The sequence below is a fragment of the Syzygium oleosum genome, unplaced genomic scaffold (genome assembly GCF_021117445.2).
Source record: "Syzygium oleosum isolate NSW1041296 unplaced genomic scaffold, Sole_v2.1 Sole_v2.09, whole genome shotgun sequence".
Taxonomy (NCBI): Eukaryota; Viridiplantae; Streptophyta; class Magnoliopsida; order Myrtales; family Myrtaceae; genus Syzygium; species Syzygium oleosum.
In genome coordinates, this window is record NW_026607493.1 from 3,955,063 (window position 1) to 3,967,690 (window position 12,628).

At 40.8% G+C, this 12,628-nt stretch overlaps 2 protein-coding genes across 3 annotated transcripts; one reads left to right on the forward strand and one right to left on the reverse strand.

Moving 5' to 3' along the window:
* Positions 1-880: 880 nt before the first annotated feature.
* On the reverse strand, positions 881-4,965 carry LOC115673553 (SWI/SNF complex subunit SWI3A). Of its 2 annotated transcripts, none has more exons than XM_030595763.2 (7): positions 4,759-4,965; positions 4,080-4,657; positions 2,680-3,180; positions 2,195-2,361; positions 2,060-2,109; positions 1,628-1,785; positions 881-1,388 (listed from the first exon to the last, which is right to left on the reverse strand). In XM_030595763.2, the coding sequence occupies exons 1-7, from the start codon at positions 4,901-4,903 to the stop codon at positions 1,197-1,199; spliced, it is 1,791 nt and encodes a 596-aa protein (XP_030451623.2). In that variant the 5' UTR covers positions 4,904-4,965; the 3' UTR covers positions 881-1,196. The 2 variants fall into 2 exon arrangements, with proteins under 2 accessions (XP_030451623.2, XP_030451622.2); XM_030595762.2 differs by having other exon boundaries at positions 2,680-3,183.
* A 3,701-nt stretch (positions 4,966-8,666) lies between these two features.
* On the forward strand, positions 8,667-11,750 carry LOC115673555 (NADH dehydrogenase [ubiquinone] iron-sulfur protein 5-B). The gene is made up of 2 exons (XM_030595768.2): positions 8,667-8,920; positions 11,407-11,750. Exons 1-2 carry the CDS (start codon positions 8,771-8,773, stop codon positions 11,506-11,508), a joined length of 252 nt encoding a protein of 83 aa, XP_030451628.1. The 5' UTR covers positions 8,667-8,770; the 3' UTR covers positions 11,509-11,750.
* Positions 11,751-12,628: the final 878 nt, after the last annotated feature.

The following is a 12,628-nucleotide window of genomic DNA, read 5'->3' on the forward strand; positions in this document are numbered from 1 at the left end:
TCGCGGGAGCAGGGGATCGAGGACCGGTTACCTTCTCCCCGAAGGTCGAAGGGGGAAGGTGGGCCCCGATGTTGTTCTGTGGGGGGTCGTCCGCTTTAGTCGCGGACGTGGAAAGAAATTGATCATGATTAATAAGACTAGAGAGCGACTCGTTTACACCGGGCTTGATTACGCGAGATCGACGGTCGCGATGTCCCCGGGCCCAGACGGATGACTTCACGTGAATGAGCTCACGCGCTCGGCGTCGCCCACGTACATATGCGTCGTGGACATCTTCTTGTAAGGTTTTTCGAAATTTCGAAAATGTGAAAAGTCCTTGGGAAAAAATAAAAAATAAAATGGCGCTTTTTATAGTTTTTGATGATTTCCAACGCCTCTGAAAGTAAAAAAAGCTCGATAATGAGGTAAACTCTCCTTAAGAAAACCTCCAACTGCTAATATTGAATCGAATTTCATGACAGTTCCCAAGAATAAAAATTTCAATTACGTGAAAAGGAATAAATAATTGTACTATATTATTTGCGTGCTTCATTCATTACATCGTTTTGTTAATATTGATTTAATGTTTTCAGTATTTTAAATGAGGTGATAAGCGCAAAAGCAACAAGGAGTCGAGCTTGACACCCCCGGCTTTTAGGATGTATCGTGTTAACACGATGATTTAGAAATTTTACCGGGTGAATCTGACTCGAGTTAAGCTTAATTCACGTGATTCGTCGAATATTACCAAATTTAAGGGAATTTATGTGCCAACATATACACTGTGTGATAGTTTTAGGTATTTTGAATTCACAAAAAGTCAAAATGAGTGTGTCCTAAAATTTAAGCTGAATAAAAATTAAAGCTCAATCCAAACTCCCCGTCAAATACAAGAACCAACTGACTGCAAGACTGCTGAAAGAAGATCAACATCGAAAAATTTAGTTTCAGCACATATTAAATCGAATAAAGTTCAATGGTTTAGCTTCTTAAGAGGTTCCCCGCAATATATATAGCACCTGCATACATCAGATAAGCCGATAACAAAACAAAATGACTCAAAGAGATGACCAACGCGCATCGTTCCTCCAATTGATTAAACTACAGCCATGTACCATATAAAAAGGAAATGCCCTTCATCTTGAAACACAAAAAAGTTTCATACTTGTCTGCCCACACATTTCCATCAAAGCTTAAATTGGCTCGTGACAGAGCCATCAGCTGCCGGTCAGCGGTTTCAAGGAGAAGTGATCTCTCCACCTAGATATGCCGGCGTTCAATGCCTTCTGTAGAATGCTAATCCGCTCCGACACGACCAGCCCTTTAAGGTCATCGATTTCGGCGTACTCTTTCTCCATTATATGTCCGAGATGTTCAAAATACTTGATTTTGTCATGCACTTTCTTCATCTGCCCCAAGCATTGACAGAAAAAGAAAGGCGATAAATAATGAATAAATCTACAAGTTGATGAAAAATCGACAGAACAAATCACGCCCAAAAAACCAAAAGTATGCCGTCAGTAACTTCAGATACAAGTAGAAGCTAAGCTACCTCACAGCTTATCACGACTCAAGAAAAATGAAGTTGCACTAGAGCATGGACCATCCATATCATATGACTACTAAATAAGCAGACACTAAGAATCACCTGTGTTTCAATAATTGAGGCCACTTTCTGTTCAATTTCTCTATCTTCCTGGTCCGCCAACAATTTGGCACGAGCAGCAACTACTCCAAGAGCGGTCGCAGTTGCAGCTCTTACCTGCAAAGGCATGTGACTTCTTGTTGGGAGTGGCCCCTGGGCATCTGTTATGGCAATATGAGATGAATTCAGTCTAGTTCTGATATTAATTATAAATTAGCGAACCATGCACTACAGATAACAAAGCAGATGACTGGTCATCAGGTTTCAGAAGAAACGGTGCAGACCAAAAATGGCAATACCAACATTCTACTCCGGCATCTAAAAAAAATGTGAGTTCTTTTACTTTTTTGGGGGAAGGAAATGGGGTTGACATTGGCTTCCCACTTGCCAAAGGACGCGATTGAAGTTCATACTATAGTTGAAAAAGAAAAATACCGGCTAGTGGGACCTCATCGTTCATCTCAGCATCTCCATTTTCAATGTCCCTGGAAAGCAGAAGGTATACTAGGCATCAAAGTTTAGACAAGATAACCTCTTTTTCACAATCTCATAATAAATCATTCATGTTACCTTCCCAGGTGGTTCATTGCAGGAACAGATGATCCATTGCTTATATGACCCATGGAACCATAAAAAATCTCCCTTGGACAAAAGGTTTCATTGCAAATCGCTGAAACAGCAGATTCAGTAGCAGCAGAAGTGATATCCGGCCCAACCAGTGCCGACATCAGAGACACCTATTACAGAATGATTATGGAAGCGTAAAAGACAGACCATAATTAAAATTGCCCACCTCATTTATCTATGAGCTGCTTGAAAAGGAAAGATAGCCTAATAATAATTCAGAGTAAATCTCTCCCCAAAGAGGAATGACAGCATTTATTCACTGGCTTGTCGCATAATATAGCCTTGGAAAAACATACAGGAACCTCATAATTTTGCACCAAAAGGAATGGAGCTTACACAACTGGATTATTAAAAATCACTGACATCCCTAAACAGGGTCTATGTACAAAAGTTGGCCTATAGAAACAACATATAACAAAAAAAAATACCTGTTTCATGAGAGAACTACCACCATCAGAGAGGGAAGCTGCACGCTTCTTTTTAAGAGGAGGACCCTCATTGAGAACATCGTTAATCTGGTTCTGCACGATCTCTTCTATTTGGTCATTAGATCGTTCCTCTGTTTTGGTTTGATCTGGTAATTCAGAAGTAACTGACTGAACTTGAGATGTATTGTTAGCATTTCCGTCAACATTTTGATCTCTACCATTTCTGTTGGTATAACCCAACAAGAACTCCCCAAAAGGTAATTCTATGAGCTTCAATATGCAATCAAGTTTAGTCTTTGTCTTCACATTTTGTGCCACTAGATCCCAGTCATCCCCATGCTTTGAAATGGATTCCAGAAGGAGTTGAGTTTCTGCCTCGGTCCAGAGAGCTGCATGACTTGCAGAGCTTCCCTTGCCTTCCTTGAACTCAAAATCATCTAATGACTTGTTCTCTCCACAACTTCCATTGTTGTAGCAGTTCACACAAATTTTAAAATCGCCCTGCTGAAGTATGTACTTAATGGTTAAAAAAAGAGTTTTGCCAATCAAAATAGATAAAAATGCAAGTTCACAACTACAGAAACAACATAGATCTTGCCCAGAAAACTTTGCTGGAGCAAGTTATACGCAAAGGAATCTCCATCAAGAAATTTTTCCACTCACTGCATGTTGTTGCTGTTAGGACCAAAGCTAAGAGAGAAAAGGAAACGAATGAAAAGAACATAAGGAAGGAAGGTGGGTGAGGAAGCAAATGCTGTAATCCTTTATATTGTTTTCCCAAAAGGGATTAAGAGAAGAAAATCAGCCAAAAAGAGGGATATGGATAAAAGAATCACCATGACGTCCCTTTAAACGAACTTGTTCCTTTTTTTTACGCTGAATGAGTAATTTGAACCCCGAATAAAGGGCAACTAAATATTAACTAATTGTCTCGCATTTTCTTTCTTCAATACATGTACTCACTGAATGAGTAGCCATCCGCAATTCAATTCACGTAAATCAAAATCACGGTCCGATTGCCACTTAACTCTAAACAGATCATTCCATCAAAGAAATTTGCAAACTACAATCACAGAACACGCCCCACCAGTGCTTCGTATTAAAATCCAATCGGTCATGAAAAAACGCGCCGATCATGAAAACCTGCTCCTTTCGAATCGGTGAGCTCACTCGCCTCGTTAAGATGACAAAAAAGCCAATACGATGTTGCACCATAGAATCTTGAACCCGATCATCCACAACCATTGGAGCAAAAATCTAGCAAATTAAGTACATGTGCTCGAGGAAGTACTTAAAAAGCCAAGCTTAAGTAATGTGACAGACAAGAGGAATCGAATCGGTAACCTCATAGCCAACCTAATCATTTTGGTAATCCAAATAAGTAATCATAGAGAGTATACCTTAGTATATTCATAGCATCCAGACTCACAAGTTCCGCCACAGCTCCCACAAACCAACCCCTTCTGCTTCATCAATCCGGCAAAAACGTCGGAATACGAAGCCAGGGAAGGCAACCTAAACTGCCCCACGCTCGACCCCTTCCCGCCATCATACCTGCCAACGGCCGGAGGAGGCAAAATCACTGGCCTCCCCGAATTCGGTACCGCCACGACCCGGACCCCGACCGGCGCCCCGTCTTCGACCACCACCGTGCCGCGCCTCGCGCCACCATCATCATCATCGCCCCCCTCGCCGCCTCCTCCTCCTCCGGCCCCGCGGCCCGGGGGCGCGGCGAAATTGATGAGCCCCCACTTCTCGAGGAAGAGGAAGACCTTGCGGAGGAGGCAGACGTCGCCGACGAGGGCCTTCCGGACGTCGGTGAAGGTGAGCCGCCTCGACGGGTCCTCCCGGTACCGGTTGATGATGAAGTCCCTGTAGTCCTTGTAGATCTTGGGGGTCCTCGAGATGGAGCTCCCGTCGAAGAACTCCCGGAGGGCGGCCCTCTCCGTGTCGTGGATCTCGTCCCAGGAGAACCAGCCTGCGAGGGCGGAAGCGCGCCATTGTCGGGGTGAGCCGGTACGAGGAAAATCGAACTAGGGTTTTTGTCGGGAGAGAGAGAGAGAGAGAGAGGGACTTAACTGGAGTGGATGGGGATGGTGTAGAGGTCGAGCTCGTCGAGGTCGTGGCCTCTCGGGTCGGGCCGTGCGGCGGTCGCCATTCGGGATCCCTCCGGGAGGCTTGGGGACCGGCCGGCTCTGCGTGTGCGACGGGGACGACGGCACATGCGCTTGCGCAGTCAGGCGAACCAACGAAAAAATAAAAGAAAAGTTAATGGGGGAAAATTCCAAATAATGGTCCGAAAATGCTTGAAGTGAAGCTCGTATCAAATAAGGGCGTGAAATAGCCATGTCAGTCTCAAATAAGGATCTCAAGTGGTCATGGCAATTTCAAATAAGAGTCCGATCACGGCGGTCTCGCCGGCCTATCAAAAATATTTTCGTTTAAAGACAATTTTAATTTTAAATTATTCTTTTCTCATTTTTTTCTTTCTAGCGAGGGCTGGCAACCCTCGCTAGATAGGGTGAGGGCACAGGCGAGGGCGGCCTCACCCAGCCCTCTCTCGGCATTACTGATGGCCGCCCATCACTTCAGATTGGCCACCCGCGAAGAAGAAAGAAAAAACCAGAAAAGAGAAAAATTCAAAAAAGGTCAAGGACAAAAATGCTCTTATTAACCAAAAAGTCAAGCCCTTCCTTGAAACTGCCACTTCAAGTTTTTATTTGAAATAAAATCCATTTTAGGCTTTTATTTGAGAAAACGATGACACTTTAGGCTTTTATTTGGAATTTTCTCGGGGTAATATGAAGACTCTATTGCTCGACTTGATGCATAATTCCATTAATTGTCACCACACGTTAAATATTTGTTGACTATAGTACGTTTATTTCGTTGACAAAAATGTATGTAAAAATATTTTGTAAATATTTCCGATGTTTGGAAAAGTGAATATGATAAGTCGATTTAAAAAATTTACGGTAAAAAATCAAGAAAAAAATATCCATCTCATTAGATTTGAAAACGTTTTCATTAGCTAAATTTCCCGTTGGTCGATAGCACAGCACATTAAAGTACTTAATCAAGCTTAGAGCTGATAATGTTATTTCTCTCTCGCATCATCGTTAGCTTCTAGAATTCATTCTCTCTATTTCTTATTAATAATCAACAAGTAATGTCCTCGTTTATTACAAATTGATATTTTCGATCTGAGATTTTTTTTATAAATTTATTTAATGGCGTTAAAGTGGAGAGTTTAGAGAAGGTATTTGTAAAAATGTCAAAGTATTTTGTACTTACCTCTTCACTTCTTCTCGATACTGATTTGAATTAAGGGGAAAAGAATGAAGAAATTGAGTACTTTTACGTATATTTTTGTTTATAATTACTATAATTTATAGTTTCCGTACTTGCTTTATCAAGGTATTTTATTTGAAATTTGTTGATCTTTTGTTATTTATTCTGTTTTAATTCAAATAACGGAAGACTATTTTCCTCTCGCTTTTATGCTTCCAACCAAACTGGGGAAAATCAATCACTTTCCTTAAAAGTGAATTTCGGGAAAAACAATTTTTTTCAAACATAAAATTACAAATGCGCTTATAAACTTTTCCTTCTCAAAGGTTGACTTTTCTCTTTTTCATGTCATATCTCTCCCCTCTTGGGTTGCGTATAGTAGTTCGTAACCGAGTCCAAATAGTATAACAAAATATCTTATTTGATGTTTGGACGTTCTAAATCGGATAAGATACCTAAGATAGGAGGTGGGATAAACCCACCGGCTTCGCCGCCCACACGGCAAGAGCCACATTTATCATAGTTGATCATATCGCGCAATTACCTCGATTATCATCACCATCCAGCCGATTGTGCTCAAAAGATTGAAGGTGAAAAGGAGAAGTTATACGTCACATGGCCATTACAGTCAAAGAATTCGAATCCCTCCATGAGTGCAACGAATCCTTTGAGATCATCATCCATAATAGAGGCGTGTCTGCCCTCCTTACTCAGTGTCCCAGTGCCATCCACCGACGGATCTCCATCCACCTTCTCTCCGTTCCTCGCTACCCCAAATTGTCACTTTGACGTCATGTGGCACCTGAGCTTCGCGTGCAGCGTCCACCACCCCGTCACCAACCTTCATCTCTACATCAACCATTGCTGCCGCATCTACCAGATTGCTGCGGTTATTACCTCTCCCGAAGCTCATCTTAGACGGTGCCCGAATCGCCTTTGATACGGTGAAGCTGAGCGAGGACTACGATTTAAAGTTAGAGATGGCGGTGGATATGGCGAAATTGGTGGTGAAGGAGATGAGCTGGAGGAAGCTAAAGAGAGCGGGTTTAAGATGCTAATGAGAGAGCTCAAACACGAGATCTGGATATAACGGGAAATTGCACTGGGCAAATAAGATTTTCAAAGATTTTTAATTTTATATACAATTAGGAGGATGTTTGGATGATTTCTAATTCCATCTCATCATATAGTATTTTAATTTAAATCCGGACGACCAAACTCACAGCTTTATTGATTTGTCATTTCTTCTTCTACAAAATCTACCAAATTTAAAATCCACAAAATCTAACCCTCATAACAACACAAAAATTATGATTTACATACACTCGCAACCATCAATTTCGCTATCATAGCCGTAGCGAGCTTGAAGCTTTTTCAGCCATCCGTGAGCTCTACCATAGCTGCAAAAAGTACAAAATTGAAGCCATCGTAACTGTGGCGAACTTTAGATCTAGGCCATGACCCATGGGCTCAAAATTCAAGCAGCCATGATCATTGTAGCATGAAGGTTGTGCGACCATGGTCTACTAGCTCAAATCGAGCCACTATGGCCGCGAGCTCAAGTGGTCATGCCCAAGAGCTCAAGATTTGACTGAGGCGGCTGCGAGCTTAAGCTTGAATGGTTATGGTTGCGCGAGCTTAGAATTAGAGCTCATGGACATGGTAGACGTGATCTCTCGATTTTGTTTTTGTTTTAAATTTTTTAGTTGCATGATGTGGCACTTATTTAGTGTTACATAATAGGGAAAATCACCTAAATAGTCAATGAACTTTGGTCTAATGTGCAATTTGATCTTTCGGCTTTTAATTTGTTCAATGTAATTCCTGAACTTTAGCCTAATGTTCAATTTGGTCTCTGAACTTTTAATCTATTCAACGTGGTCCCTGGACTTTTAGTACATGTTCAATTTAGTCCATGAACTATTTGAAAATGTTCAATATAGTCATTCTAGTTCAAGGACTGTTTGGGTCATTATCCCTACATAATACACACGACATGTGTATCGTAGCATTCATGTCAACAATTCAACAGCTTATCTTAGAAATTTGGCAAACAAAAAATGTAATAGCAGAGCTAACACTGATATGTTTTTAGAAAGTAGAAGGCCGTTTTTGGGAAAGAGGGAAATGTGAAGATTTTGAATTTATAGGGAAAAATATAGGGCCACTAATGATATTAATCCTATTTTAGAAAAGAGATAAGTTTTTTATGAAGCATATTTGACAATTATCACGATATTAGCCATAACGAACTAAAGGACAACGGGAGAAGAAAATGAATGGGGTAATGACACAAATGATTCATGAACTTAGTCCAATATATAATATGATTTTTGAACTTTTAATTTGTTTAATGCGGTTCTTAAGTTTTTGGTACATGTTCAACGTAGTTCCTGAATTACATAAAATGTTTGATGTTGTTATTTTATTAATTCTAGTTCGGGGATAACATTAATTCATGGACCCAGTTAAAAATTTCAGGGACGATATTGTACAAATATTTAAATTAAGGGATCACATTGCATATTAAATTAAAATTCATGTTCCATTTGTGTCATTTTCCAAAACGGGGCAGGATAAGGTACGAACAGCCACAGCATAACCGAGGTAGACCTTACAAGTACGAAATCATCGCGGTCGTTCGTCGCCATCGAATCATCCCTTTCCGGCATCCACCTCTCTCCTCATTTTGACCACGGTCGAACCCGTCGAGCAACCCCCCACTGGCGCACCGCCATCACCATCGTCGAGATCGAGAGCGAGCGAGCGAGAGAGAGACAGAGGTGAGAGCTCGGTGACAATGGCGTCGGGCTGGGGAATCACGGGGAACAAAGGGAGGTGCTACGATTTCTGGGTCGACTTCAGCGAGTGCATGTCCCGCTGCAGAGAGCCCAAGGACTGCGCCCTCCTCCGCGAAGACTACCTCGAGTGCCTCCACCACTCCAAGGAGGTCTCTCTCTCTCTCTCTCTCTCTCTCTCTCTCTCTCTCTGCTTGATTGGTTCGCAGATTGAAGCCATTAGCTTTGCGGGATGCTTGTGATGAAACCCTAGTCTCGACAATTGGATTAGGACACCTCGACGATGATGCTCAGGTAGTGGTCCGTGTGCTTAATTGGACTGGGAGTCTGAGTTATGCGTTTGTGGTCGATGCCGCAGATCAGTAGGTGAGCCTGATTGATGATGCGTTGCATCGTCGGGGCAATGCCGTGCGATTTATTTGAGAGGATTTTTACAATCGTCAATGGGACTGTGTCGTATTTGAAGGGGCTTGATTCGGTTTGCCTCTGACTGTTGCTTTCAGTTTTATGAGCAGAAATAGAGCTTATAAGTAGATATGATTAGTGCATTCCTCTTATGTGTGAAGGAAGCCCTGAGGTGGAGTTGGTGCTATTGCTTGTATGTAGGCTACGATGAACTGCACTATAACAGCAGAGCGGCTGCATTGGTTTGAAGTGAAATGCACGGTCGAGTTTGTTCTGGGTTTTATTTTGTTAATTGAACGTTCTCGGGATAGACTGTAGTAAAAATTTGCTCACAGTCCATGAAGGCGTCAACACAAGATCTCAGGTTCATTTCTAGATTATGGACTTAGAATTAACTGGTAAATTGCCTTTAGTCGCGCTAGATAGTTTATGGTCGCGACGACCACAAATACTACAGTATTTTGGGTGATGCCTTGAGAATTCATGAGCCATATAGCCATGTCCCATTCCAGTAACTTTAGCTGAAACTCATGGTTTCCTTCTGAGCTGCTTAGCCTACTTCCAAAAGTAAAGCTAGCAGAGGTAGGCAGAATTAATTACGCAGTAAGAACGAAATCTGATTGCAGCTTAATTTCTACGTGTATTCATAAGGATAGAAGATCAACCCACCATTTGCACCTCATTGTGCATCCTATTTGAACTCCTCCTTTTTCCATCTCTTTTTATGTGTTTGCCAGAAAATGAACTATCAGGGAAGCAGTTTGACACAAGAAAGAGATGTTTGGGAAGCATCTTTTTGAAGAGTTATTGTATCTGTTGGGACTTTGTAAAATGACGAAAAGTATATATTTTGCTTATTGCTGTGAGGCTCCTTGGACAAGAGTAGCATCATGCTGATGCTTTGAAACCAGCTCTTTTCCTGATGGTGGTTCGAAACCTATTGGTGACTGCATCAGTTTTACCTGTTTGGTCTGGTACTACCGGGGTTTGAACTGGTTATATAGTATATAAAATCATAATTACCAATGAAACTTCAGAAGGGATGTGTAAGTAGGAGAAAAGCAATAATAACAGATGATAAATTCATGTTAACATCGTAATTTATTAATTTATTTCGTTTAGATGACAAATTTATCATATATCTGCTGATTGATAAAATAAAGCAAGCAATAGTCTTGTCGTGCTTTTGTGCGATTAAGTTGAAGAATTGCTGTATAGATTCTGTATAGTACTTGTTTTTTCCAATCTTCTTCAGCAATTTGGGGGATTTTAATTTTAGTCAAAATTTAGCTATTGATATCATGCTGTCAACAGATGGTATGAAACCAATTAAACCAGTCTTTTGGTTTTAAGAACAGTGCTTCACAATTCACACACTAGACCAAGTTATGGAGTTAAATATACAAATTACCACATTTTAAGACTACTTTAATCACTAGATGCTGCCTCTAACAGACTCCAAATTACTAATATTTTAGTGATCCTATCAATGAAGTCTTTTAGGGCATATTATCTTGCAGTACCAGTGCCTTCTCCTTTTTCAGCCAGTAAATTCTTAGATTTTTGGTCAGGATGAACTTTCGTGGTCATGGTGCTATTTCAAAATTTTTTCTGTTGGAGCTCAAAGGTTGTTGACTTGTACCAATTTTAGAGTTAGTCCTCTTTTAGGAGCACTTCAATGATCCCCGTGATTAGAATCAGTCTATTAGAAAAAGAATTGAGAAAGGGTGGTAGATGCACCTGCAACGATGTGGTCAATGAATGAAACCTAGTTAATAGCTATGGATTCCAGGGGCTGGCTGGTGACATTTCTGAGAGCCTTTGTAGGGAAGAGTGCAAAATTTTGGGGTTTCATCAGTGCAAAATTTTGGGATTTCATAAATGCAATCTCTGTTAGTGTTCATATGACAATGGCTTGATTTAGTGATGATCACACCTCACAGTGGATTAATCAGCAATTACCGTCACCCAATATCTTTGTTTAGCTATGCCCCTTCACGTGAAATTGGAAACCCTGCTTCCAATAGCTCAATTCTCCAACGTGATTATTATGGCTCCATTTTCATTTCATTGTCATACACTTTACTCCTGTGGAAGATTGATATACTCAAGTGTGGGTGCATAACTATGTTATGACTGTCTTGGATCGACAAATGATAGTAATTCAGGGAAAAGATATGATTGGTTAGATACTTCCTTACATATGGTTTTCTTTGCTTGGTTTGTATTGCAGTTCCAACGGAGAAACAGAATTTACAAGGAAGAGCAGCGGAAACTTCGGGCAGCCGCACAGAAGCCTGAGGGCGGAGATGGTACTCACAGCCATCACGCATGACAGAAACATGTCCTAGTTGCAAACTCTGAACTGAATAAACACATGTATGAGGATCTCTTATCAATTGGACTTTGTCGTTTGACTTTTTTGTACACTCTCGATTCATTGGAGGGTTTTGTTGCTTTGGTCGGCTTTGCAAAAGGGGAATATCCGACTTGTTTCTTGCATATTTTGAGGATTTGAAAGTTGTTTTATAGTTGATTCTGGTCTTTCAAATAAAAGGGCCTTTGTAGGTGGGATGGCATGTCTGCCTTATTAACATTTTTGACTTCCTTTGCTAGGTCTAGAGAGAGATTAGCCGTTTGGACTGAAGATAGACCATTAAGCAGTGCACATAACATGCACTAAAAGTCCTCTCAATTGTCCATTTTCCCTAAAACACCTGATCCTAGAATCGGATCATTTCACTTTCCAATGTTCTCAAGATGAATCCAATAACGCCTTTTCAAGTATGCATGGCAATTAGATATTCAATGACGAACAGAAGCATGTAAAGAGTCGAGAAACGGAGTGAGTTGAGAATATGCACTTCCAAATTGCGCAACTGACGGGAAAATGAGCAACAAAGCTTTTGTTTCAATTTAAGTGGTAACATCCCTTGTGGAAATGGTATATGGAGCGCCGTACAAAAATTTCTTTTGCTCGGACGCTCGAGTTTTGTGATTGAAGCATTAGAATTGTTACTTACCGTTGGATGCTCATGAGGTGAGAAGTATCCTTTTCTCTCCCATCTTACTTGGTAGCTTGAATAGAATACCAACACGATTGGTTCTATAGAAAGCAGTGAAGCTTGATCGTGTGAGCAACGATAATATTGTATGACAATGTAGTTGTACCACTATAGTTTGAAGACCGGACGTCTCCTCTCTGGATGAGCATAGCAGTTGTATGCAACTCAATCTTATAAGTAGGGTTGTCATTTCTTCAACAAGTCGCATACAACGCAAATTTATCTAGAGTAATCCCAATTTGATGTCAAACGAAACTGATTAACTTGAAATTTGAGATAGATGGATGTGTTTCGATTCATGTATTATCAAAATAATTAGTTATCACATCGAAACAATCGGGGTGATAATGTTAAATGATGTAAATGCAATAACTGTTTGGTAAATTGCAA

Excerpts from the sequence above, each read along its gene's own strand:
- LOC115673553 (XM_030595762.2), bottom strand. The coding sequence starts at position 4,903 with ATGTGCCGTCGTCCCCGTCGCACACGCAGAGCCGGCCGGTCCCCAAGC. Across the intron at positions 3,184-4,079 it reads GATGCTATGAATATACTAAG|CAGGGCGATTTTAAAATTTG; the intron begins GTATACTCTCTA and ends TACATACTTCAG. Across the intron at positions 1,389-1,627 it reads CCTCAATTATTGAAACACAG|ATGAAGAAAGTGCATGACAA; the intron begins GTGATTCTTAGT and ends TGCTTGGGGCAG.
- LOC115673555 (XM_030595768.2), top strand. The coding sequence starts at position 8,771 with ATGGCGTCGGGCTGGGGAATCACGGGGAACAAAGGGAGGTGCTACGAT. Across the intron at positions 8,921-11,406 it reads GCCTCCACCACTCCAAGGAG|TTCCAACGGAGAAACAGAAT; the intron begins GTCTCTCTCTCT and ends TTTGTATTGCAG.